The sequence below is a fragment of the Amblyomma maculatum genome, chromosome 6 (assembly GCF_055883805.1).
Source record: "Amblyomma maculatum isolate TAMU_Amacu chromosome 6, ASM5588380v1, whole genome shotgun sequence".
In the NCBI taxonomy this organism is placed as follows: domain Eukaryota; kingdom Metazoa; phylum Arthropoda; class Arachnida; order Ixodida; family Ixodidae; genus Amblyomma; species Amblyomma maculatum.
The window spans coordinates 89,135,143-89,158,395 of NC_139349.1; the positions used below are offsets into that span (position 1 = coordinate 89,135,143).

At 43.7% G+C, this 23,253-nt stretch overlaps 1 protein-coding gene across 1 annotated transcript; it reads left to right on the plus strand.

Moving 5' to 3' along the window:
• Positions 1-4,726: 4,726 nt before the first annotated feature.
• On the plus strand, positions 4,727-8,855 carry LOC146186226 (uncharacterized). Its single transcript, XM_084607103.1, has 3 exons — positions 4,727-4,857; positions 4,929-5,115; positions 8,246-8,855. The coding sequence occupies exons 1-3, from the start codon at positions 4,740-4,742 to the stop codon at positions 8,778-8,780; spliced, it is 840 nt and encodes a 279-aa protein (XP_084463229.1). The 5' UTR covers positions 4,727-4,739; the 3' UTR covers positions 8,781-8,855.
• Positions 8,856-23,253: the final 14,398 nt, after the last annotated feature.

The following is a 23,253-nucleotide window of genomic DNA, read 5'->3' on the forward strand; positions in this document are numbered from 1 at the left end:
AGCATAAGCATCAAATAAATGCCGAAAAAGTATTTGGCACTCTTTTTTTTTTTGAGCGCCAAAAGACAATTTTTGCAAATTTGACAACAAATATTTTTGCGTACTTTCGTTGGCCCAGATACATCGATTAGTAGAGACCAAAAATATGCAACGGCTGATTGTGTGCTAGCTAGCTAAAAAGGAAAGCACATCCTGATTTGCAAAAAGAATCTTAGATCTATGTGTGCGGAACCAATAGAAATGCAAATCATTCTCGCTCCCCTCCCCTGTTCTCCTTTTAAAAGTGCGTAAAACTCAGTCTACGATTCCGTCCCTTGGCACCGCTGCCTAATTAATGAGCAGTGTTCGTCTCGAGTAATTTCGACCACATTCTCAAGCGAAACAAGCCGCTGCAAGTGATAAGGCGGTGATGCGCCGGTTTCAAGTGGAGGTAAAATTACAGCAAATTGAAATTTTACCCTCTGCAGTTCGCATTGAAGATAATTCGTTGTCCTCAACCCTGGGACATGAAAACCGAGCACCACTGTCACAGAGAATGAAAACATCAAGCAGTTAGCTGAGAACCGATTGCAATGCTTGGTGCTGCTTTGCCTTTGAAATATACCATCGGCTCTGATGTCCAACCTGGCTTGTTTGACTAGTCGCGGCCATTTTTTTTTCTAGAGAAAATGTTGCGAGTACCATTTATTGGTTTTAGTTCTGGAACACAAATACCAAGGATTACACAAGGTAAGGCTTTCGGAGGACGGCAGCTGGAAGCATGAAAGGTTGCTTTCATTTTTTCACCGTCTTTTTCTTCGGTTAAAAACATACTGCAAAAACTTACGGTCGGACTGATGTCGCTATGAGGAGGCAATTGGAGTTGCTTACCTACAGCTTGCTTACCTTACCTTATCTACAGCCCAACGCGTCTGCGCCCTTCCCGCAGCCAACCAGAAGGAACGACGCTTGTACCAATTCCTTGAGTCTTGCAGAAGGCGTGCTAGCGTCTTATACGAGTTGTATGAGCGCTCCATATGAACGTTTGGCAGGCAAAAACCGCGGTGGTGCTCACAACCCGATGGCGCAGTAGAATGACGACTGGCCTGCTCGTCATCCTTACCCCCTTCTCCATATGACTCCACAGCTGCCTTGCCTAGACGGTCTTGCGCGTTTCATAAAAAGCGCCACATTGCGACAGGGGACGAGATGATGCCCGTAATCTTACCTCCCGCATCGACCTGCCCACTCGCCTTCCAAATTGAGGCAATGACGAAGGCAGGTCAATGACAACCTGGTGGAACTCATTACGCCGGGACAGGGACATCATCCACGGAAAGCGCTTCTTTCTCGAACATTCTTCCCCACCTTCCCTTCCCCCTCTACCATCATCGACGTGGCAGAGGAGCCAGCAGTGCGAGCAAACGCAAAGCAATTACTCTCGGGGCAATAACAAGCCGGAAAATGCCCGAAGGGTGTAGTGTCTTTATTGCTGTCGCATTTATGCATTCATTCCCTTCCCCGTTCTTTAACTTCGGTTGCCGTCATATTGCTACGCGAAGTTGTTTTCGCTAGCCCCTCGCAATTCGGTCGATTGAAGGCGTCCTAGAGAAGAGTCCACCTTCTTCCGCTAATGATGCGGGATCAGTTGCCAGACGACAAAACAATAAACAAGATATTAATATGATCCCTTGTATAACGGCAGAAATGTTGCCCTGAAGAGGAAACTGATCTCGACCGAGTGGGGCAGCTATACACCGCAGAATGTACCCGCCTGCGATGTATAAACCTGCCGTCAATTTGAAAGCATTACATTTGCAAGGCTAGCCTGACTGCGTACCCAGCGTAGTTAAATACAAGTGACGAATAATAGACGCTACGTACCTTGACGAATAGTACGTGAACATGAAGTGACACCAACCGAATTTAATCACCACGCAAATAGCGGTGTTGAATCTGGTCGTCTCGCGTGCTACTGATATATATTTCCGATCAAGTTTTTCAGGTTGTTCAGACACGTCCAGCATTATAAAGATGAAAGATGAATAAAATGTGAAGCGAAATATGCCTAAAAAGCAGGACCTTCATAGTAATAGAAGACCGCTTTCTATAAAGAGGTTTTTTTTTCTTCTCTCCCCGGTGCATCGCTTGAATATGTATTTCTCAATTAGCAATAAACATGAAAATAAAATACTCATATTTACATGCAGTAAAACAAAACATGATACTCACGGCAGAAACTTGTATATTTGTTATGCTCCAGAGCAGATGAAATCAATGCATAGCTGTAAGTAACTTTAAGATATGAGTTATTATCATCGTTCCTAACACTCCGACCCGCGCTTGGATCTAGCCGCCAAATTTAGTTTGTTTCTTTTGAGTGTCGAAGTGTATGCTTTAACTGCTCTTTTTGTGAACTGCATTTTCTTTTTTGCACCTTACTGTAAGCTTTCGTCTGTTCATGCGTTGCATTGCACAAAAAATTTATTCTTTGATTGTTCATTGTTTTGTTGTTGATGCTGATGTTGATAACTTCTTTGATGAAAAGGCGCCTGTACCTATACCGTCTCCTGCTTTTGCTACGAGAAAACACACGCGTTAATAAATAAATGCAATATATGAACAAATTAATTCCTGTTAGATGGCCAATGAGACACTTTTGTATGATTGCTGGCAATGAATAGGCCGGCTCGTGAAAATTGATATACACTGGTGAGCAGAGAAGAACGCATACGCTGCTTTCTCACAAACAAGACCATGTACACAATTTTTTTTCACTGGATCAGCTGGTGTCATCTATAAGGATGCTTACTGGAACCAGATGCATCTAAATAACCACTAACAGAAAAAAACTGCATTACAACCATAGCGTAAAAGTCTTGTTCAGTAAAAGACCATTGGTGTTTTAGCTGCCGTATTGAGCGAAAGATTGAGCCTGGATGAAAGGCCGTGACGTCACAACCACATGATCTTTAGCCGGTTGTTCCAACACCCCAGAATAATCACTGCAGCATTTTTCATATATCTGCAGGGTGTTGACGCACAGTACGCTGAAATTTATCAAAGCCATAACACGGTTGCTACAGCATTGCAGCATAATTGACACATCATTACGACATGTAAGAAAGCAAATTTCAATAATTGCTCTGAAAAAATAAAGTGACGGGTTCAATGGGTGAACTGAACCCGTCAGTCGAGCATGCTAACTTTGCGCTATCGAGGGACGTTCAAGTGCCCTGGTTAATGGAGTGTTTGTTTCTAAAAAAAAAAGAAAGTAGTATCAATGTCAGCGTAGTGGTATGCAAGCAGGACATGAGTTCTTGCAAAAATCAAAAACGCTTTTTCTTCATATCCTTAGAGCATGTCCTCGATTTTGTTTCACTAACTCCAGTTTTGAAATTCTGATTTATGCAAAAAGTATGTCATATATCCAGAGTAGCCAACGTAATACATTCGAAGAGAAAAGCACTAACTGCAACGACGGTGTATTTTCACTGTATGTATAAGAGGCCCATTTCATGGCTTACAAGCAATTTCTTGGAGTTGCTACATTTGATAAGGAATTTAAGAGCAGATAAACTAAATGTAGCTTTAAGAGGGGGAAGGAACAGGGGAAAGAACGGCAAGAACGTTGGTTTCAATTAACATGCCGTCAAATGTAAGGACTTGTCTTAATTATTCCGCGTAATTATTATATTTGCACGTAAGATATTTGGAGCTTTGAAAGAATTGTAAAACGCTCCTCATTTACATATTCGGCTTAGACAAAATGTATATAAAATCCGAGGTGCCTTATTTTGTCGTCTCCCTGATCATGGCGGTGTCATTATTTCGCACACATGTTCAACCGCACTCGCTCTTACGTCATGCGCATGAATAGATACATATATCTTCATATGTTAGTCATAGGTTCACCTGGAAACTAATTCCGGCGTCTAATAACCAGTTGAAACCCCACTGTGGAAAGCAGCGGCGCAGTGCTACATATTTTAACGGCATTGAATCCCCTGCTGTGGCATTAAGCCATCCCATTTACTGCGCAAACTTGCCACTGTTGACAAATACAGAACAACAACGATGGAAGCTCCTGCCCTGTGCGCATGAAGGCGGCGCTTAATGAGGCAAATATGTGTCGAGAGCTATGTGTCGAGAGTAGAAATATCTTGTCTCATTGTAAATAAAATCTTAGTCTTGCTGTGACGTGATCCCGCCCTGCCGCACGTTCAAGACGCTGAAAATGCATCGGATAAGATTTAAGTTCGGACATCTGTCTAGCCTGACGTCTGTGGCCTCCTTTGATGCTGACGTTCAAGACGCTGAAAATGCATCGGATAAGATTTAAGTTCGGACATCTGTCTAGCCTGACGTCTGTAGCCTCCTTTGATGCTGCTGGTGCAACATCGTCTGGCGATCTGGCTTTTAAGGCCCGACTCCAAACACACACGCGTCATGCGCTGCCGCGCGCCGACGTCGCACGCGTCAGCCAAACTCAGTCTGCGCATGCGCGCGGGCCCTGACGCGAGCAACGCGAGCGACGACGCCCCGATCTGTCCTTGCCAGATATTTGGCGCGCGCGACGCACGCGTCGTTTCCGGCGCGCAGGCGTCATGACCGGCGTAGACCAATCGGACAACGCACTGGTTGTTCCACATCCGGAATGAGGCTTCGAGCGGCTACTGCTTTTTTCGTCGTCAATAGGAAAGAGCGCAATGGAGATGCTTTGGGCTAAACACGTTGATAATGAGTCGTTAATTGCGGAAATGGAAAGAAGGCCATCATTGTGGCTGGCGAGCCACCGGCTACATAAGAACAAGTCGGTGAAAAGAGCTCTCTGGGAAGAAATACTTGCAGTAATTCTTCCGGGAGCACCACGAGTAGGTAAGCCAACCTGACATTTACGACATGCATGTGCATAAAGAATAATTTGTCACTGTGTTTCAATCACGCAGAAGGAATAAACTTCCTCCAGAGGCGGTGGAAGTCGCTCCGAGATAAATTTCGCCGTATCTTAACGGCAGAAAAAGAGTGCAAGAAAAGTGGCGCCGGCACCGAAGACGCAGAGGCCAGCGAGTTCGAAGTTGCGTGGCCTTATTACACGCAACTTTTGTTCCTGCGAGACACGATGGAGTGTAGGCCGTAAGTGCAGCTTTTTTTTTTTTTTTTTTTTGCTACGATTGAAAAGTTTTGATCAAAACGGAAGCGTGTAGTGCCGTGCTTTCGTCGGTCACGTCTATGCTGGCGAAAAATTATGGGCGAGTTGGCAGCGAGTATAAAGAAAGGAGCAGACTTGTCTCGGACGTTGGGGCGATATGCGTCGCAGTGAATGAATTGAAATTAAAGCTAGTTGCTGTGCTTAGGTGTGGGAGAGGCTGATTCGTCATTTCCAGTCTCAGTTCTGCTCCCCTTTTGTAAAAAGTTACATTAGCTTCACCTCAATGCATTACGCCAGTTATTTATTTTAACGGTACATTATAGCCTTGTTTTATGTGCTTTTCGCAGCGTAATATGTTCAAACGGTTCCCTTCACTGCACTGCATGCAGCTGTGCAGTAAAATGCAAATTCAGCACTTCATCATGCCATGATTAGGTCGCAAGATATGTGGGAAAGCCAACTTCTGTAGCAGGTTTATTGGCACTGCACTCCTTCAGTACTTTTGGTAACTATGATCGTCCTTTTGAGCGTAAGAATTATGCGTGAAACACAGTGCCAGATTTTAAAATTTCATTGCTTGACCTGCAGGCGACTGCTTCAGTTCTGTACACAAGCACGTATGCATATACATCCCAGTTCGACGCGATCGACTGTATTACCCCTTTTGATCGACACTAGCAGTGTATCGTTCAAAAAGGATATTGTAACCAGCGTAGGCAACTGGCGAAGGCACTTCACTATAATTCAATTAGCAACATGTCGCCTGTTCCCATTAATCGCAGAATTGGATTTGCTTTTTTCAATCTGCCCCTTGCAAGCGCATTACCGCTGCATGCTCTTCTGACGCATTTCCCCCATGCAATACTTTAAACCTATGATAAACTGCTGCCGTATACAAGCGGCCTAAGCTCTGTCATTTGCCACTAAAAAAAAAAAAAGGACTTTTCTCAAAAAGGGTCCTTTAGTTAATGTTGCTGCTTGGTTCATTAAGCACCCATTAGAAAACAAATGAAACACTTCTCATTTGTGTGGCTAGTTTCAGCATTCTATATCACCCGGGAGTAAGAAAGCCTTGATATCTTTCGTGCTTTCTTATTCAATGCTGTGAGTATTTTCGGTCTTCTTTCATGCCAAAATTGGCACACGTGCTCAATAACTTGCATGATTGTTTGTTCTGTTTTTAATTCCATTTATTTTCATTAGCATATATCAATGTCATCCGTCGCTTGCGCTTCTCAAACAGTGTATGGGTAACAAGGTCATCAGGCAGAGACCACCTGGCTTTAGCTTGGTTATCCAAGACCACTGTGTCTGAATTAATGCTCGAAATAAAAAAAAAAATTGCACACACACTTTTTAAAGAAAGCACAGCTTGCTTTTTGTGTGCTAGACTGCCTGCTGCTGCATGGGTATCTGCTTTTCCAACTGCATTAGAAAACTTAGGTGCAGTTCCAGGCCTGGTCTGAAGGTAGCTTTCATACCTATACAGCACATAAAATGAAAGCAGGGTGAATGAACAATTTATTAACTGCTTAGGAGTACTTTATTTTTAAGAGGAAGGCACGAAACTACTGTAGGGGGTAAGGGGGAAAGGCTGGTACAGCAATCACCTGCTAAGGCACATTCGAAACACACGACTAGTGTTCACTGTCCAATAATGTGTGGAACACTGAAACTTAGCATTTAACATCTGCAAGTGCTTTTCGACATGTCGGCAAGACTCGACATTTGAATCTATGAAGTCGAAATAGGCAAACGCTTTAGGTCAGACTAGGTGTTCAGTTATGAAGTGCACCAGCAATCATTCCGTTTGCTGCTAGTCTGTTTCATGTTGTTGCTAAGGTAAGTCTGTGTTAGTTATCTTACATGCTTTGGTCATTTGCCTTCTAAGAACTTGACAAAAGATAAAGCGCACAGGAAGACACTCAAGAGAAGAAGACACAGAACACGCGCTAACTCTCATCCAATTTATTTGCAGCAATAGCAGCAAATATATGCTGAAAAGGAGTCATGCGCAGGACATATCAATAACATAAAGACAAAGTCAAAACAAGGAATATTACAAAGCATGATCATGAAAACTGATCTCTGCCTTCCTTCCGCACTGACGTATCGCTGACACACTTATCTCCCCTTTTCCGATATGAAATGCCTCCAATAGCTCACACGCTGTCTTATCGCGGCCTCTGCCCAGAACCTTAATGTCACCCAGTCGCGGCTCGCATGCAGTGCAGTTCACGCAGTGTGCTGCCAAATTTGTCCCTCCACTCCTTAAAGCCCGCAATGTGTCAGCGATATGTCGGTGCAGCTCTGGAAGGCAGAGATCAGTTTTCGTGATCGTGTTTTGTAATATTCCTTGCTTTGACTTTGTCTTTATGTTACCGATATGTACTGCACGACTCCTTTTCAGCATATATTTGCTGCTATTGCTGCAAATAAATCAGGTGAGAGTTAGCGCTTGTTCTGTGTCTTCTTCTCTTGAGTGTATCTTCCTGTGCGCTTTATCTTTAGTCAAGTTGCAATGCGCCATCTAGTCCAACTTCAAGTTTTGTTAAACTGTCTTCTAAGAGATGAGTGTGAAGTCTGAAAGGCATTGAACTTGCGTAAAAAGGAATCAGATGGGAGGTTTTTTGTATTTCAAAAAGAGAAAACTGCAATTATCAAATATGAAAAGGGTTTGACCAATGCCCAAAAGTTTCCAAAAATGACATTATTACTGCTCCCAAAAGTGCTCTAAAATGCTCGAGTCTGCTTCCACCCCTGCCCATTTTATTGAAATGCATGTGCCGCTGCTACTGTCCCTGTTGATAGGTGATGTTTCGATGCAGTTTTCCTGAGCCCCACTAGCACCTGCATATTTTATACCACTTTTACTCACAAATGCATGTGGCAGTATATCTGAGAGAAACAGTGCACTAGACTCTGTACAAACGCATGTGTGATCATCTTTGACCACAAGAGATTAGGAAAGGCTACCCTGCAGGCATCATGTCAGTGCTTCTGAAAGATAGATACAAATAATGATGTGCCATATGAGAATACCTCAACAGTGCTAACAATGTGACTGCAAGATTCAACCTCATAATATGTATGTATATTCTTTCTCATGTTCAGAACATCAGGAAATTACATAAAGGCGCCGGCTCGGCATAACCCGGCCGTTGAGCAAGGCCACATCAATGTGGCAGGGCCAAGCGGGCTGCAGCCCCGTGTGCTGCACGTCGACATCGACTGCGGTGTAGATTTCGACGAATTGCCGGCGTCATTTGAAATCATTCCGGAGGCTCCTCCATCATTGGCTGAGACTCTTCTGTCCGAAACACAGACTTCAGCCGAGTCTCAGGTGTCTGCAGCCTCTCAGGTGTCTGCAGCGTCTCAGGTGTCTGCAGCGTCTCAGGTGTCTGCAGCGTCTCAGGTGTCGGCCGGAACAGCTGGAAAAAGAAAAAGAAAAGACACAGAGGCAAATGATGATCTGCTACTTGATCAGGTCGGGCGGCTGACGGATGTGCTGACTACCCCTCCCCCCACACAAGACCACATAGACTTGTTCGCAATGTCGCTAGCAGGGATGATGCGACAAGTGCCGCCGGAGCGCCAAGTGAGCCTACGAATTAGGCTGCTCCAAGTACTGGAAGAGTTTATCGTGTGATTAAAAATCTATGTTCTTTATATCACTCGTTTCACTCTAAAATACCTTAAACATGGCATGGAAATGATGTTGCATTGTGCCGAAATGAGGGTTTGTGATGTGTAGTCTGCCACAGCAGTGCTGGATGGAGCATTTACATGCGCTCTAAGTGTGCCACCTTCAAGTTCGCTGTCTTGCTCAAAAATAGCGCAGTGGTGACATGGGGCTGAAACTTTTTCAAAATTCCAGCCAGTGGGAATGGCCATATAGCGGTACTATATGGCCATATACAGGGATTTCTATGCTTGTTCTGAATTTCTGTAGCAGTTTTGAGTTATAATAGTGCACGATAAGGTGCAATTTAGAGCAGAAAATAGCTTCCTGGGACAGAAATCGGGCAACAAGCAGTTGCTGTACATGCATATTATAAAGTACAGTACCTCACCTTCAGTGCCGTGGATGGTGCTGCTGCTGGTTCTGTGCCCTCCTCAAGACTTCCTCCTTGGAAATGCCTGGCTGTTGCCATTGCCAGGAAACCTCACCAACTGTGCTGCAAAAATATGTAGTGAACAGGTCCCTAGCAGCAGCGGCATCAGCGTGGTGATTCCTAGCATGTGTCGGCGCCAGTGAAAAAAACCGAGGCTCGGAATCCTCTTGCAGTGCACCCTGAAGGCCTTGTCGCCAGCGTCCTGGCACGAAATTCCCAAAGCTGTCCTCTCTGTCAGTTGCATTTTGAGAGCGCGGGTTCCGGATAGTCAGGAAGTTGTGCAGGACACAGGCAGCCTTCACGACATAGTCTACGTTTTTGGGGAGCAAGGGTATGGTACGCAGCAATATGCGCCACCTGGCTGCAGTGATGCCGAAGGCATTTTCAACGCACCGCCTGGAAAAGAAATGCAAAGCTTCAAAACAAAAGCATCAGCTGTGGGAGTTTACGTCATGTAAAGCAAAGTTATTTATCAAGCAACACTGGGGAGCTCCAGAAAGCAAGCCCCTAGGCAACAGACTATGTCAAAAATGACGTCAGGGAGCAAATTATGTAATGATCACAAAACAAAACTGCCGTAAGCCTGTCAATTAGCTCCCACTCCTACTGCTCTGCGCATCTGCTGGTCAGAATCCACCAATAGGAGCAGGGTTAATTATCAGTTTGCAACAGATTTGTGTTTTTTGTGTGATAACTGCATAATATGGCCCCTGACGTGATTAGTACTTCTGAGATGTTCTTTACAGGGTCTCACTTTTACAAGCTACTCAAATTTCATAAGACAGCACCATATCGTACCTTGCTCTGCTCAGCCTGTAATTAAACACCCTCTTTTCGTCCTCCAGGTGCCTTGAGGGGTAAGGGCGCAAGAAGTCCTTCCGCAACTGGAAGGCTTCATCCCCAACAAAAGCAAAAGGGGCGGCCACAGTTGTACCGGGCAGTGTCCCAAGTTGAGGGATGTCGAGACTGCCGTTGGCGAGGTCTTGGCCAAAATCACATTTCTTGAAGGTGCCTCCATCGCTGAGTCGGCCCTCAGTACCCACGTCAACTAGCACATACTTGCATTCGCTATCTACAATAGCCATTAAGACTACTGAGTAAGTTCCCTGAAATAAATTGTACAGCACTGACAATTAGCACAGGCAGCAACACTCAACATAAGTCACAAATTCTCCCAGGTCAACATGGCTAGGGCATTAGTGCCTGCTGTATGAATGACAGCACCAATTCTTCACTTTTTTTTTTTTTTTTTCAGAACATTTTTTTTATTTCATTTTTCAACTTGGTGCCAAAAATAGACAGTCAAGTTTGTACCTAGCCTGCACAGGACAGGCACGTCTAGTATTCAGTACCTAAGCTTTAATTTGAGACATAATGGCAAAATGATTTGCAAAAATCTGATACGTGGCGTGCGGGACTCAGCCCTAAACAATTCGGCCTTCCTTCCGAAACCAAATACACGCGTAATCTTCGCTACCAGACTTGTCTGGCTAAAATCAACCGAAAGATCTTGGTCCTCTGGTGGCATTCATTATTTGTGTACATCAATAAGAGGCAAGGGCCTTTCCACCTGCATCAGCTTTGGGTGGACATCCCTCCGTTTTCAAGAGCTCATTAGGAGCAAGGCAGTAGAGAAGCCTCCCTCTCTTTTGTCTCCAAGTCTGCATATTTCGTAGTTGTAATATTGCTCTCGACAACCTGACTGAAGTGAAAATTAGACGAGAAGCATTGTTTTCTGTTGTCAATGCAGCAGCTGTATTGCAAGGGTTGGTGACAACAGAGTTGCTCAACTGAAGACACCACTCTGGAAACAGATGTACTTTTTTTTTTTTTGAAAGCCAGAAAAACTGGAGTAAACTGTGGGAACAAGTATCATTAGTTCACATATAAATACAATATTCTGAGAGCCTTTCACAGATAGCTGAGAGAACTGCATGCTTAAAGATGCAGATACTATCTGTTCCAGCACAAAAAACGAATGAGAAAATTATATGTTTCAAGCAACGCTGTTGCAAAGAGAATTACTGATATGAGCTTGGACATTGCCCATGCTTACCACTGGCATTAAGAAAGTGCCCAGTATTTCATTTTCATTACGGCCGTAGGTGAAAAACTAAATATGACAAGCACTACTGCACAATTGTCACTACAGCAATGGACACCATTTCAGCACTTGAACAAGTTAGTGAGCAAACTAGCTTGCAGTGGAAGCAGAAGGTTATATTGTAACCACTGTCTGCCACTGATGGTTGCAAAAAGTGGTCCTGTATGACATTTGTGGATAAAGCTTGCTTGCCTGATGTCACCCCGAATCTTCTACCATTGACCACTCTACAGCGAGACAGAATATGAAACTCGTCATCGACATTGTGTTTGATGTAGCTAACTTTAACTTGTTCAAGACCACTGAAGACTAGTCTATACACCTCTCTTTCAAAAGGTAGCATTGGGAAAATGAAGAGATTTTTCGCCCTTAAAGAATACATTGACAGCTTCTAGGCGGTGAAAATTGAGGCAACTGCCAAGCTATGAAATAAGATGTGCCTTTGTTATCTTGCCCTGTTCAGACGTGTGACCACCAGAATATATGTAATCCAAAAGTTACGGAAAACAATATATCAACGAAAATGTGCCTTGACGTTCATGTATTTTGTAGAGCAACAGCTTTAGGAGGAACATACAGGAGCCAATAAGCTGAACCAATTCCCAACTTTAAGGTCACTCAGGCATGCTCCCCAAGAATCTTCTGATGTTTTTGCAGATCGCTCACCACAATCTTAACAAATAATTTGAAATGGACTGTTAAGTAATGCACATGCTCTTTAATGTGCTTGAAATGTTCTCTTTACCCTTTGCTGTACATGTTGAAAATAATAACGGCTCATCTTCGTTATCAACTTTACCACAATACATCCCACTTCTTTGGCTTCAGTGCATTTTATTTGTGCACTTAGGTGAATGGGTACGTCAGACTCGCAACAACCGCAAAGAGTACTACGTGATGACCAGAGGTTCTGAACAAAAAAAAAAAAAAAAAGGCATGCAAATAAGGACTGTGTAAATATTTGATTGCATAAACATTTTTTGCACGCCCCTTTCATTGTAAATAGAGCTCAGTGAGCAAGCGCAAGATTGCGACAGAAGTTTGAAGATGCACACTTCCCAGTTTTGCACTTGCTCGGATAACAATTTGTCCAGTCTCTGACACAAAGGGACACTAATCAATGCCATGTCTGTGTGTACGTACTTGTATCTTTGCTGTGCCTATGCAAGGTCCTCTGAATTCAAGGATGACAGATGACTACCTCACAGCTACCACACGAACCATTTCTGCACAACACCTTGTTCCAGATATTGCTTCCCTTGTTACTGACAAGCATTGTTAAACCACAAGCCAGCAGAATGCTTAGAACTTGGCCTGCTAATTCAGGTTCTACATGCACATCACTTAGCGCCATATTACTTAGATCAGTATTTTTACCTTATCCTAGGAACAGACCTATCTGAGCAGAGCCCATCTCAGGTAACAAACTTTACCTTGTAATTGAAGTATGTGCTTCCGGAATTGGGAGGGCAGAAAATTGCAACATGTTTGCCGTCGACTGCCCCTAAGCAGTTGGGAAATTGCCATTTCATGCTGAAACCTTCAGCAATCTTCTTCCAATCAGCATTTGTGGGTGTCTGAAAGCAGTCATCAGTACTTTTGTAAGCTCACCAGTAGCAATCTTACAAAATGTGCTCAGCTAAATGACTGAAACCCTGTTCAATACCTTCACAAAAAGATGTGAAGACGTTACAATCAAATGAACACTTGGTGTGGATAGGTAATGCTTAGAAAATTCTGATTTAATTAAATGAGCAGGGCCTGATTAAGAAAAAGAGGGGCCTTGGGCTGAAGTACATGCCCCCCCCTCATTCTCTTGGCAGCCCTTCTTCACTTCAATACTACACGTTCAAAGTATCATGCAAGAGTTAAAAAATAAACAACAATCACAAGAATGAAGGCAATGATGATCCAAACTACACTCAGGGTTCAGATTTAAGCAATTGAGCAGTAGTTTCAGGATGAAACTGCTTCAGGGGAAAGAGCAGTGATAGGTTTAGCTGCAAAAAGTTCACCCCACCTTCATAAAGGTGTCTTTGAGTCGTCCCCAAATGGCTCGACAGGTTACATGGATGCAGCGCCTTGCAGTTTCAATACCTACTCGGTAGGCAAGTGCCACATTACAAATATCTTGTCCAGAAGCCAGGTAGCTACAAAACAGAACAAGACAGTCTATTCAAGATGAAATCTGCCTTTACATCCGTGCTTTCATTTCATTTGAGCATAGTGTGACTAATCCATCTCAGTGCAATTACTGCACGCTAGGCATGCCCTGATGCGAAACCTCAAGGTTGTGGATGCAAGGTTATAGGTTTATCATGTTCACATACAGATGTACTCCCTTAAAGAAATACTCAAAGTACTAATATTTGTGTGAAAATGTGTTGTGTCTCACTTCTGATTGGCCTGTCAGATAGGGACGTCATGGTATACGTGTCTGGTGCAGGTGATTCAAACAGCGTTATTTAGCCACCTTGGCCTTCGACCTTTCACTGCGCCATTTTCAGTGCAAAAGCACTACTTCAGACCGTCAAAGCTAACCTAACATGTTCTGGCTCACACCTGCTGTGCTCGGGTGGAAAAAAAGGCAGAGCAGATTAGAACCCTTGAATTTCTCGTGGAGAAGTGAGTACAGAAAGTCGCAGCTATCGCTGCAGCCAACCACCCCATGTGCAGGCTACAATATACTCTTACGCTGTGAATTGCACATTACTGTCTCCATCAACTTTTATCTGTGCGCAAAAGCTTTCAGACATCCTACACCAATTAGCATTAAAACTCTACTACGTTTAGAAGGACTGCATTAATTTTTCCATTGCAGGTGTTTTATATGAATCTGTCTTATCAGCACAGAGATAATGTGGGAAAATCAGGATATTAACATGCAATAAAATGAAAAGAAGCACCAAAAGAAAGGAACCCTTTCCTAAGCATAGTGGAAGAAAACACACTCCGAAGGAAACAACTAACAGCAATACCAATGAATGGCAAACTGCAAAAGCACATATAATCTGTGTATGAAATAATTTTACATGCTCAAGGCAACTCACAATACCACTAGAGAAATTGTAGACTGCAAAGACACGTCAATGTTTCAGATATATTAATGATCACAATAAATGCATCTACACAAGAGGAATCATTAATTACTCTTCCACAGGTAACTAATAAACTTAGGAGTGATGTAATAAGGCTCTAACACTAACTTCAAGTTTTTTTCTGATGAAAGAGCATGTTGCAAATACATCCACTACAGTGCTCAAATGCAAGTTGCAGAAACTTAACTATATATGTACCTTGTTGATGACCTCCAAAATAGCACAATGTCACTAAATGTCAAAATCCTGGTTCTTAAAAAGCAGAGGTACATCTCTACAAACCTAAGTGTAATTGCCAGCCGCTCCCCTGGCTCCAGGGGCTCTCTGGCAATGTGTTGCCGTGTCAGGTCAGATTCCACAAAGCTGAGAAGTTCATCGAAGAGTGGCGGCGTCATGCGGAAGAATTTAAAGAACAGTTCGTGGTCTCCTTCCCGCATGCGAGGCATCTGTTGAAAAAAAAAATACTGTTCAGCCTGCAAGCTAACAAAAGGAGACTAGCAGAATGCTCTTCTACCAGTATTCCAAGTCAGTGTACGTCTTTGCTGTCAGCAGACAAAAAGTATCTGTTCACTATCTGATCACTATCGCACGCAGTGATAAGAATGCCACTGCAGTAAGCTATGCGGATTTTTTACACTCTGGAATGAACGAAGCTACTTACAGCTGTATGGTAGAGGCCTTCTTCTTTGCGCGCCATAAAAACCGGCCGAACCCACCAGCGCGGCTGTCTGCGCTGGCGCCGCTCCCGTCTCCTTTTCAGGATCAGTAGGAGCAGCGTTCTAATCAGAAACAACACAGCTCTTCTGTTCCTGCGAACTGCCGGCATGATGAGAAGAAGAGACGCGATCTGGCGAATCGGTACGCAATGAAAAAGTTCCGCTCGACGTCGCCCCTGGCCGTACCTCTGCACCACACAGCTACGGCGCTCAACCGCTCAACTGGGGAGCCACACTGGCCACACTATCTGACCTGACCGAATGTCGATGGCGCTGCGTGCTATGACTCTGCTAAACGAAAAAAACAAAAAAGAAATATTTGTGTACACACTACATCACGCGCATTTGAAAACAATTTTAGTGCTCAAATTACTGTGTCTCAAAACTTTTGACAGTGTTACTGTTTCAAGAAATAACACCGTAGCGCGTGCCAGCGCAACTGTTTGGAGGTGGAGGCCTCTTTCGACGCCCGCCGCGACGCCGCACTCAACGCACCAGCGCGTGACGCGACGCGTAGGAAGTCGCTTGGAGTCGGGCCTTTACGGTCCGTCAGATCGCTGCCCTGCGTCTCCTCCCCCCGCCGGGCCGGTGCCTCTCCGAACCTGGGAGGACTGGGAGACCTCACTGCGATCAGCGGACCCGGCCAGGCAGAAGATCGTCGTCAGCCGGGCCGCATACGTCATGGATAAACATAATATGAACGTTTAGATCGTGAGTGGGGTCGTGCGGAGACCCAGGAGGCCTGCGTGCCTCGAATTCTTCTGCAAATAAAGTTTTTTCCTCCTCCTCCTCGCGAAGTGACTCAGTCGCTAGAAGAAGCATGGGGTTTTTCAGCGCTCCTTTCATCGCATCCGACGAGCCCGCTTCCTACTCCCGCAATTAATTCAGCGTACTTCGGAGAATACTGGGGACTGCAGCAGTGGTGGCAGAGCAGCCTTCCGAACGAACGCTCATGAGAACGGACCCATTATTACCAACCGACACATATCATATCAACGGTCGAAGCGACGCTTTGAGTGGCGGCTACTTGCCTGCGCCGCCTTTTCCTCGATTTCCTGTATGCTACCGTTGCGCAACCAGTCACATCTCGCAATTATGTACTCGTCGCCAACAATCACTTTTTCGTTCCATAAACTATCCTGAGCCGCAGCATCAAACTCCTGCCTCATCTAGGTGTCCGCGATGCCCTTCTGATTCCAGCGAACCGTGGCATGCGCCGTTTAGATATTTCACAGGCATAAGACCATCTTCAACTTTACGCGCCAGCCGTTCTTCATGGGGTGCAGTCGTTGGACCTTCGGTTCTGAAAGAGATACCTCACACCTCCACCAAGATGTTACAAGCGAGGTTTTATTAGCCGGAGGACACACGTCGAAACCAGCTTAGTCCGCTTGCGAGTCCCTGCAAGAGCCGCTTTTTCGCTATCCTCATCTTCCCTTTCCTCTATTTCTTTTCGTCACGATTTGAAAGTTGTAGCTGAGTCTTTCATGCATTCTGTTTTGCAATACTATCCCCTCCCGCCTGCGGCGAAGGCAGCGGTGGCGGGAAATTGTTTTGGAAACGGGCATATGTAGAATATTTTTTACACTCGTAGGTAAATCAAATACAATGAAAGAGAACTATCTGTAGTTATGACATATAACATAAGCACGAATTTCCGACAATGCACGAAGCATGCCATCAAGTTATTTCAGATATGTATTGTCCTGGACAGCTAGACATATATGCATCTTGATAGGTGCAAATCATTTGACAGGGCTACTGCGGTGCAGGCGTGACACAAAAAACATCGGTGAGATGAATTGGGGCTTTAGGCATGTGGTGCGCATGGACAGTGTTGTAGAGAAACACGGGAAAGGATGCTCCTGCCAACGAGAGAAAGAAGATATAAATTAGGAGCATGAGTCGGACGAGAAAGCCTGCGTTGCTAATAGAGATAAATAAACTTTCTTCTTTTTATCCCGTTTTCCCCGTCACACATGATAGGGCAACCACATAAAACAAATTGTCTTTTTCCTTCATGAAACGACAATAAGAGTAGCTTGCATTTCTAAGGAGAATTTTTGAGATAGCCCTTCAAAAAGCAGTTTTCTCTGCGATTTGCCGATGTTTAAGCATATATGACTACAGCACCTCAGGTTAGTTGTAAACGTTGCTTCTAAATGCTTTAAAATGTTCGAATTTGAGAGGTTGTTTCATTTAATACTGTGAACTTACGCGATTGCTTTTTGCTTGTAAACGTCATCGGAGCTGTTTTTCTTGAAATTATTAGATGTATGGCCTTTATGTTCCTTTTCCCAAAACATTAAAGACTCTCTGTTTGGCTTCTCTTGTTCATGAAATCTGAACATATCCGAATAATAGACATAGTTATCGGTATATATAATGCTATTTCAGCGCCTATCAGTCGTATTTTAGCGTGTGTGTGTGTGGTCTCTTAGATATGTCTCTTAAGCCTAGTTTCGTAGTCATGATCAGTCATGCCTAGTCATTGTAGCCATTAGCACTCATAGCTAAGCATATTTACTAATTTCCAGCCAGTTTCAGCCATTACATGTCATTTGACATACCGGTCATTTCATAGTCAAGCTGAGCCATCCTGAGCCATGCCTAGTCTTAGTAGTCATTATCACTCATAGCTAAGCATTTGTACTCATTTTCAGTCAGTTTCGAACATTTCAAGTTGTTGTTGGACATATTTGTAATTTCGTGGTCATCAGCAACCATCATTTCCAATCACTAGCAGTCATTAAAAGTCGTAGTTTGACATATTGGTCGATACAAATCTTTATTCGTTATTAATCCTCTATATTAGTCATTACCACTAGTCAATAACTATATCTATGTCTATTTAAAACTTTTATTGTTACCTATCACCATCAATTGTTTTCATTCTGATCTCCCTCCCCCCGCGTCCGCTACTTGCGACTGATACATCAGCACTCAGATGCGTCGCGCAGATGCGGCGCACTGGTCACTCCCACAGCTCCCGCTCCATGAGACTAGAAAGGCTTTCGCCTAAAAACCAAAGAAATCGCACTGCATAAGGACTCCTATACGTTTAGCCTCTAACCAACATTACTGCGGAGGAACAATTTCGATGCATGTAAAACGTATAAGGAGATGCAATGTAATTTCATGTTAAAGATCCACAAGCGGACCATATTATTGCGTAGCCTACTACGAGTGGTGCTACGGCACCTCTTACTCTATTTCTGCTTTCACTCCCGCGTTTCAGCTTTCCCTTAGAGCGCGGGTCAGGCCTCCAGATAGGCTTTTCACAGATACTGCGCTTTTCTCTCCTGTCAAACAATTTGCAGTTTACTAATCACTGATAACACATTGCCAAACTCTACCAGTTATCAATTTCGAAAGTTCGCGGAATAAAATGGTGATTTTGAAAGCAGTATCGCTTGAACCCCTATAGGAAGTTAAGCGTCCTCTAAGCTTTTAACTCTGTTTTATTTATTATGTTTACATAGCATAATGCAAGATGTCAAACCATGATGACGACCGATTTTTTGGCTGTCTTCAGGTTCATTGCCTCATAGTCCGTCCAAGAAGACCTCCCTTAAAAAGATAAGAGATCGAGCTCTGGCTTGAAAAGTACCCTTGTTTTGTCAAAACAACGTGAATTCCCCACGGCTAACCAAATTAAACCTCAAGCCACAGCTGTTGAAAAATTAATATCAAAGACGCATTACGGCTGCACCACGAGTAAACCCATTCATTTGATGAGACATTCAGTACAAAGCACCACCATTCTACATCGGAAGGCTACCAAATAAGATATCGCCTTGTAAGAAACTCCGGGAAAGGTGAAAACTTATATAAAATGTATATCGGATTAAGTCACGTTATGTATAATACGAATTTCTTCAATTCGTTTTGAGTCTACTTCTTTAGGAGCTACCATAGGCACCGCATGAAATTTTTTGCAACTTTCAACCAGACTAAGACGCCATCTTTTCAGTTCAATTACAGGTTCCAAATCAATTATCCGATCTGTCGTCTTTGAAAGGATGACCTAGAATGAAGTATGTGGCAGAGCTTCCCCAATTTACGAATCCTTGAGACATCAAGGCAAATTCTAGCCAAATGAATGTACAGAATGTATTTAGATCAGCGAATGCGGTTTATATTCCGGTACTCATTGAGTAGTTCGACCTTGCTAATAGGAAAAAAAGTGTTTAGCAAAGTTTCTGAATATCACGTAATTCATTATCTTACCTGAGTATGGAGACGAACTCATTAGCCTGAGTGATTTGAGTGATTCTCGAACTAACCACCAATGAGACAGCAGATATATGCTTTCTCTGAAGTTCAAAAGGGGGGGGGGGGGGAGGGGGGCAAGCTTCACTGTATTCTAATTGCAAAAGATACTGCTACCTTGCGCTAAAATAGTAAAGTTGCAATTGTAGTGGTGATTCTGATAGAATTGCACAATATTGTAATAATTTTCTAATGCTTCTAACGTCAGGCTGCTTCAGTACTAGTAATCAGGAAGAAAGAAACCTCTTCAAATAAAAGTTTTGTTTCTTTTTTCACACAAGTGTGCCTATAGGTGTCAGGAAGCCGTGCGGAAAAGATAAGACGTCGTTGGCATTAGATAGCTAAAAAATGTAAATACTATCCTGAGTTCTCGCCCATCTCCGAGTCATCTCCCACCTGCAATTTAGGCAAAGCATGTATCATGTCTAAACCACCGAGCCATCATCCACCCCAGAAAACATAAACTGCAGGCCTCGCGAATTTCGAAAGTATAGAGCAAAGTACAAGCGAAACAGGAAACAAACAGTTTTGGTCACGCATCCTGCCGAATTCCAACGAGCACAAGCTCAAAACTAGGACGCTCGTGCAGAAGAAAAACGAGCGATGTGACGAAAGTTGGAACTTTTTTGTTTGCAAGTGTAGAAAAGTCTGTTAGCGCACCCGTCGGTAATTCTCTTTAAAGCGATATGCAGCGTCGACACAGAGGTTATCTCAATTTTATTGCCGCACAGATTGCAGGAGAGCTCAGCACCTACTCGCAGTTGTGTGGAGCGGCCCTCGCACGACACAAGCACCAGGTTTCGCAGGCAGTAAAACAATATTTAGATATTTAATGAGCCTTATGAACAAAACAACATAATGTGATTACAGTTATTATATCTCTTGTCAAGCGACGCTAAGATGCAAAATTCATAATGTTTAGCTCTCCGGAAATTTTTTTATTGCTCTCTGTGGCATCATCTCTAACGGGGTAAATGCCGGCAGGGTATGTGATGATTCGCTATTTTACGGCAGTTAGTTTTGGTTTGGTAACACTTTATTTCCCACAGTAGGGGTCCTGAAGGACACTCGGCTAGGCGCCAGGTGTAGAGGGCAGCTCCCACGTCGGCACAGAGAGCCCGAAGCTCTCCGCCGCCGCGCGGGCCTCCTGGACAGCCCGTTAGTTAATCTATTCCATTGAAAACGTCTTTCCCCATGTTGGGGAAACCCGCATGACCACGTGAATATGGAGTTTGAAGATTTCATTGAAGCCATAAAACAGTTATAACTACGGGTCTTTCTATTTGGTTGTCCACATTTTCATCAGGTTCTTTCACAATAAATACTTTTCGTGCAGAGTAAATAACCATAATATAGCTGCATAATATATTGTAAAATAATATTTAAACATATGTCGAGCCCTAAATCACTATTCAGCTCTGCGAGAAATCTTTTACCACCGGACCTTATTACAACACCCTTTCAAGAAATTTATTGCAATGTGCTCAACAGATGCATTGAGAAAGCAAAGATTCGTATAAAATTTTCATTTCTCCGAAAGGCTAGCTTAGCCATCTTTTGCCTTTTTTTCTTCACGGCTAACAAATGAAGATTTGCATTCTGTAGACTGAAACAGGTGTTTCCATCTGTGATTAGGATAAGAAAGCATTCGTAGAAAAGAAATGTTCCAGTATCCGGTGCTACTTTCTGAGAGTGCCGAAAAAAAAAAAAAAGGTTTAGGAAAATGTTCGCGACAAAAGATCAGAAGGAAGTAATAATTTGCGCCGCTCAGGTTTCAGCGAAGCCGGTCTCAGGATACAGCAAGAGTGTGGTAGTATAGAGCAAAGGCGCTCAAATTCCGACGGGCCATGCCAGTGTGCGTTTTATGCCTAGGTTCTTGCCGCTTTATTTATATGCAAATGGGAGCTTCTTGCTTAAAATACTCTGGTACAGGAAAAGAACGAAACAAAATACACACAATGAAGAGTAAGTTTCGTTTGAGCGTTACGTGTGCTTTCGTCATAGCGGCTCAGCAAATGCCGCGGCCCATTTTAGTGCCATCGTTCAATTGTGTGCTCAGCTCCAGCGCTGACGTCAACCCGACTAGACTAAAATTACCGTGAGTCTCAACGCGAGAGAACTGGAGCAGTTTTAGCCGAGTACAGTAAGATAGAAAAGTGGTAGACAGGAAAAAGGTAATACGCAGGATAGAAACAACAGGCACTAGGGATTTGAGAAAGAAATAGCAAACGTACTGCATAAAGACAATTCGCTGTTCCTAATGTCAGCCCGGCGACGTTGCAGAAAGAAATAAGAAAACAAGTAATAGCGTTGAAGAACTAGAACAAAATGACTTCTTTTTATGCATTCTAAAGTATTTGCACAACAAAGAAAGCAAATTTTTAATAAATTACTACGCAGGCCCTTGATTCCCGTTTCTATTTTCGCAACCGCAGCGGAAATAAAACTTATGAGTACGAAAAGCGGTGAATAGGTTGGATTATATGTTTCGCTACGCGGCAGGCTCGAGGGATTGGTATTGTTACCGACATTATTTCATATCGGTTTTATCTCTTTAGAAGGCGCTTACATGAAATCCCTGAAATAAAGTTTTTACGGTGCGCTTATGATATCGAGGGGTGGAGCGCGCTCATCAAAATCTGCTCACTCAGGAGGATATCCTGTAACAGCCTTAGATATTATCTCGAATTACGCTTCATCATTGGAATTCACCTTTCAAGGAGCGAAATTACATACATGTCGGTCGTCAACCGCTGGGTATGTAGTAAACTTGCAGCAAGTTCAGGTCTTTTGTATCAGGTGCCCTACTACAAGAATGTCAGAGGGCGGAATGTCTTTGTTTGAAGATTCACCAATCATGGTCAGGGACATACTCGGCATGTTGAGGCAAAAAAGCAAGTTATTCAGAATTTGAGCTTGATTAGAAGAATTGCTCCTAAAACGGGCGGCGTTGACTCGTCTGTTGCACGCCAGTTGGCAAGGGCAGTTCCTGAAGCAACATATTGTATATCAAGCCCCGTTTCAACATGTTACAAGAGGACAATTGGATCACTTTGAGTCAGGGAACCGAGAAGCTATGAGGAACACTACATACCTTCAAGGGATCACACTAGAACTGGCTTTACAAGAGAATGCGCAGCTAATACAATCAACGAGTTGGTGCAGCAACGCCATGATGCTGGCAGATGTAAGGTCAGTCTGTCGTACCCCACGCATTCCCTACTGACGGCTAATGTAAATACACCACCAATTCTTTAGCAGCCACCGTCAGTTCTTCCTCCGTTGAAGTTTGTGCGGCTAAGCGAAAACAGATAATCGTAGACAACGTCTATCAACTCGGCATCGTCGTTTCGGCAGAGACAGGAAGAGCAAAAGGCTCATCTGCCTTAAAGGTCTAATGTTGTATACGTGAATGCAAGCATTCAAGGTTGCGAAGCAAGAGCAGCAGTCTACTGTCCACGTAGACCTGTCCTTATTAAGACATCCACGTTTCAACTAAAATAACCACGTACGTATTTTATGTTGAGCTGATTGAAGTTTAAGAGGCATTCCGCTCCGTTGCCGCCTTAACTATAGCTCCGGTGGCATACGTTCTCATCCGTATGCTGAAGCCCTGCAAGCCTAGGAATATATCAGGTCCTCCAACAGCTCGTGGCACGTATCTAGCCGTATATACGCATCGAGTAGGTTCCAAAGAACATACTGCCGTTTCTCTACAGGTGCCATACCCCATGACTGGAAAGTGGGGAAGGTCGTTCCGGTCCCCAAGTCGGGTAACAAAGATTCACCACTTAATTATCGGCCCATATCACTCACC

Excerpts from the sequence above, each read along its gene's own strand:
- LOC146186226 (XM_084607103.1), top strand. The coding sequence starts at position 4,740 with ATGGAAAGAAGGCCATCATTGTGGCTGGCGAGCCACCGGCTACATAAG. Across the intron at positions 4,858-4,928 it reads TCCGGGAGCACCACGAGTAG|AAGGAATAAACTTCCTCCAG; the intron begins GTAAGCCAACCT and ends TCAATCACGCAG. Across the intron at positions 5,116-8,245 it reads GACACGATGGAGTGTAGGCC|AACATCAGGAAATTACATAA; the intron begins GTAAGTGCAGCT and ends TCTCATGTTCAG.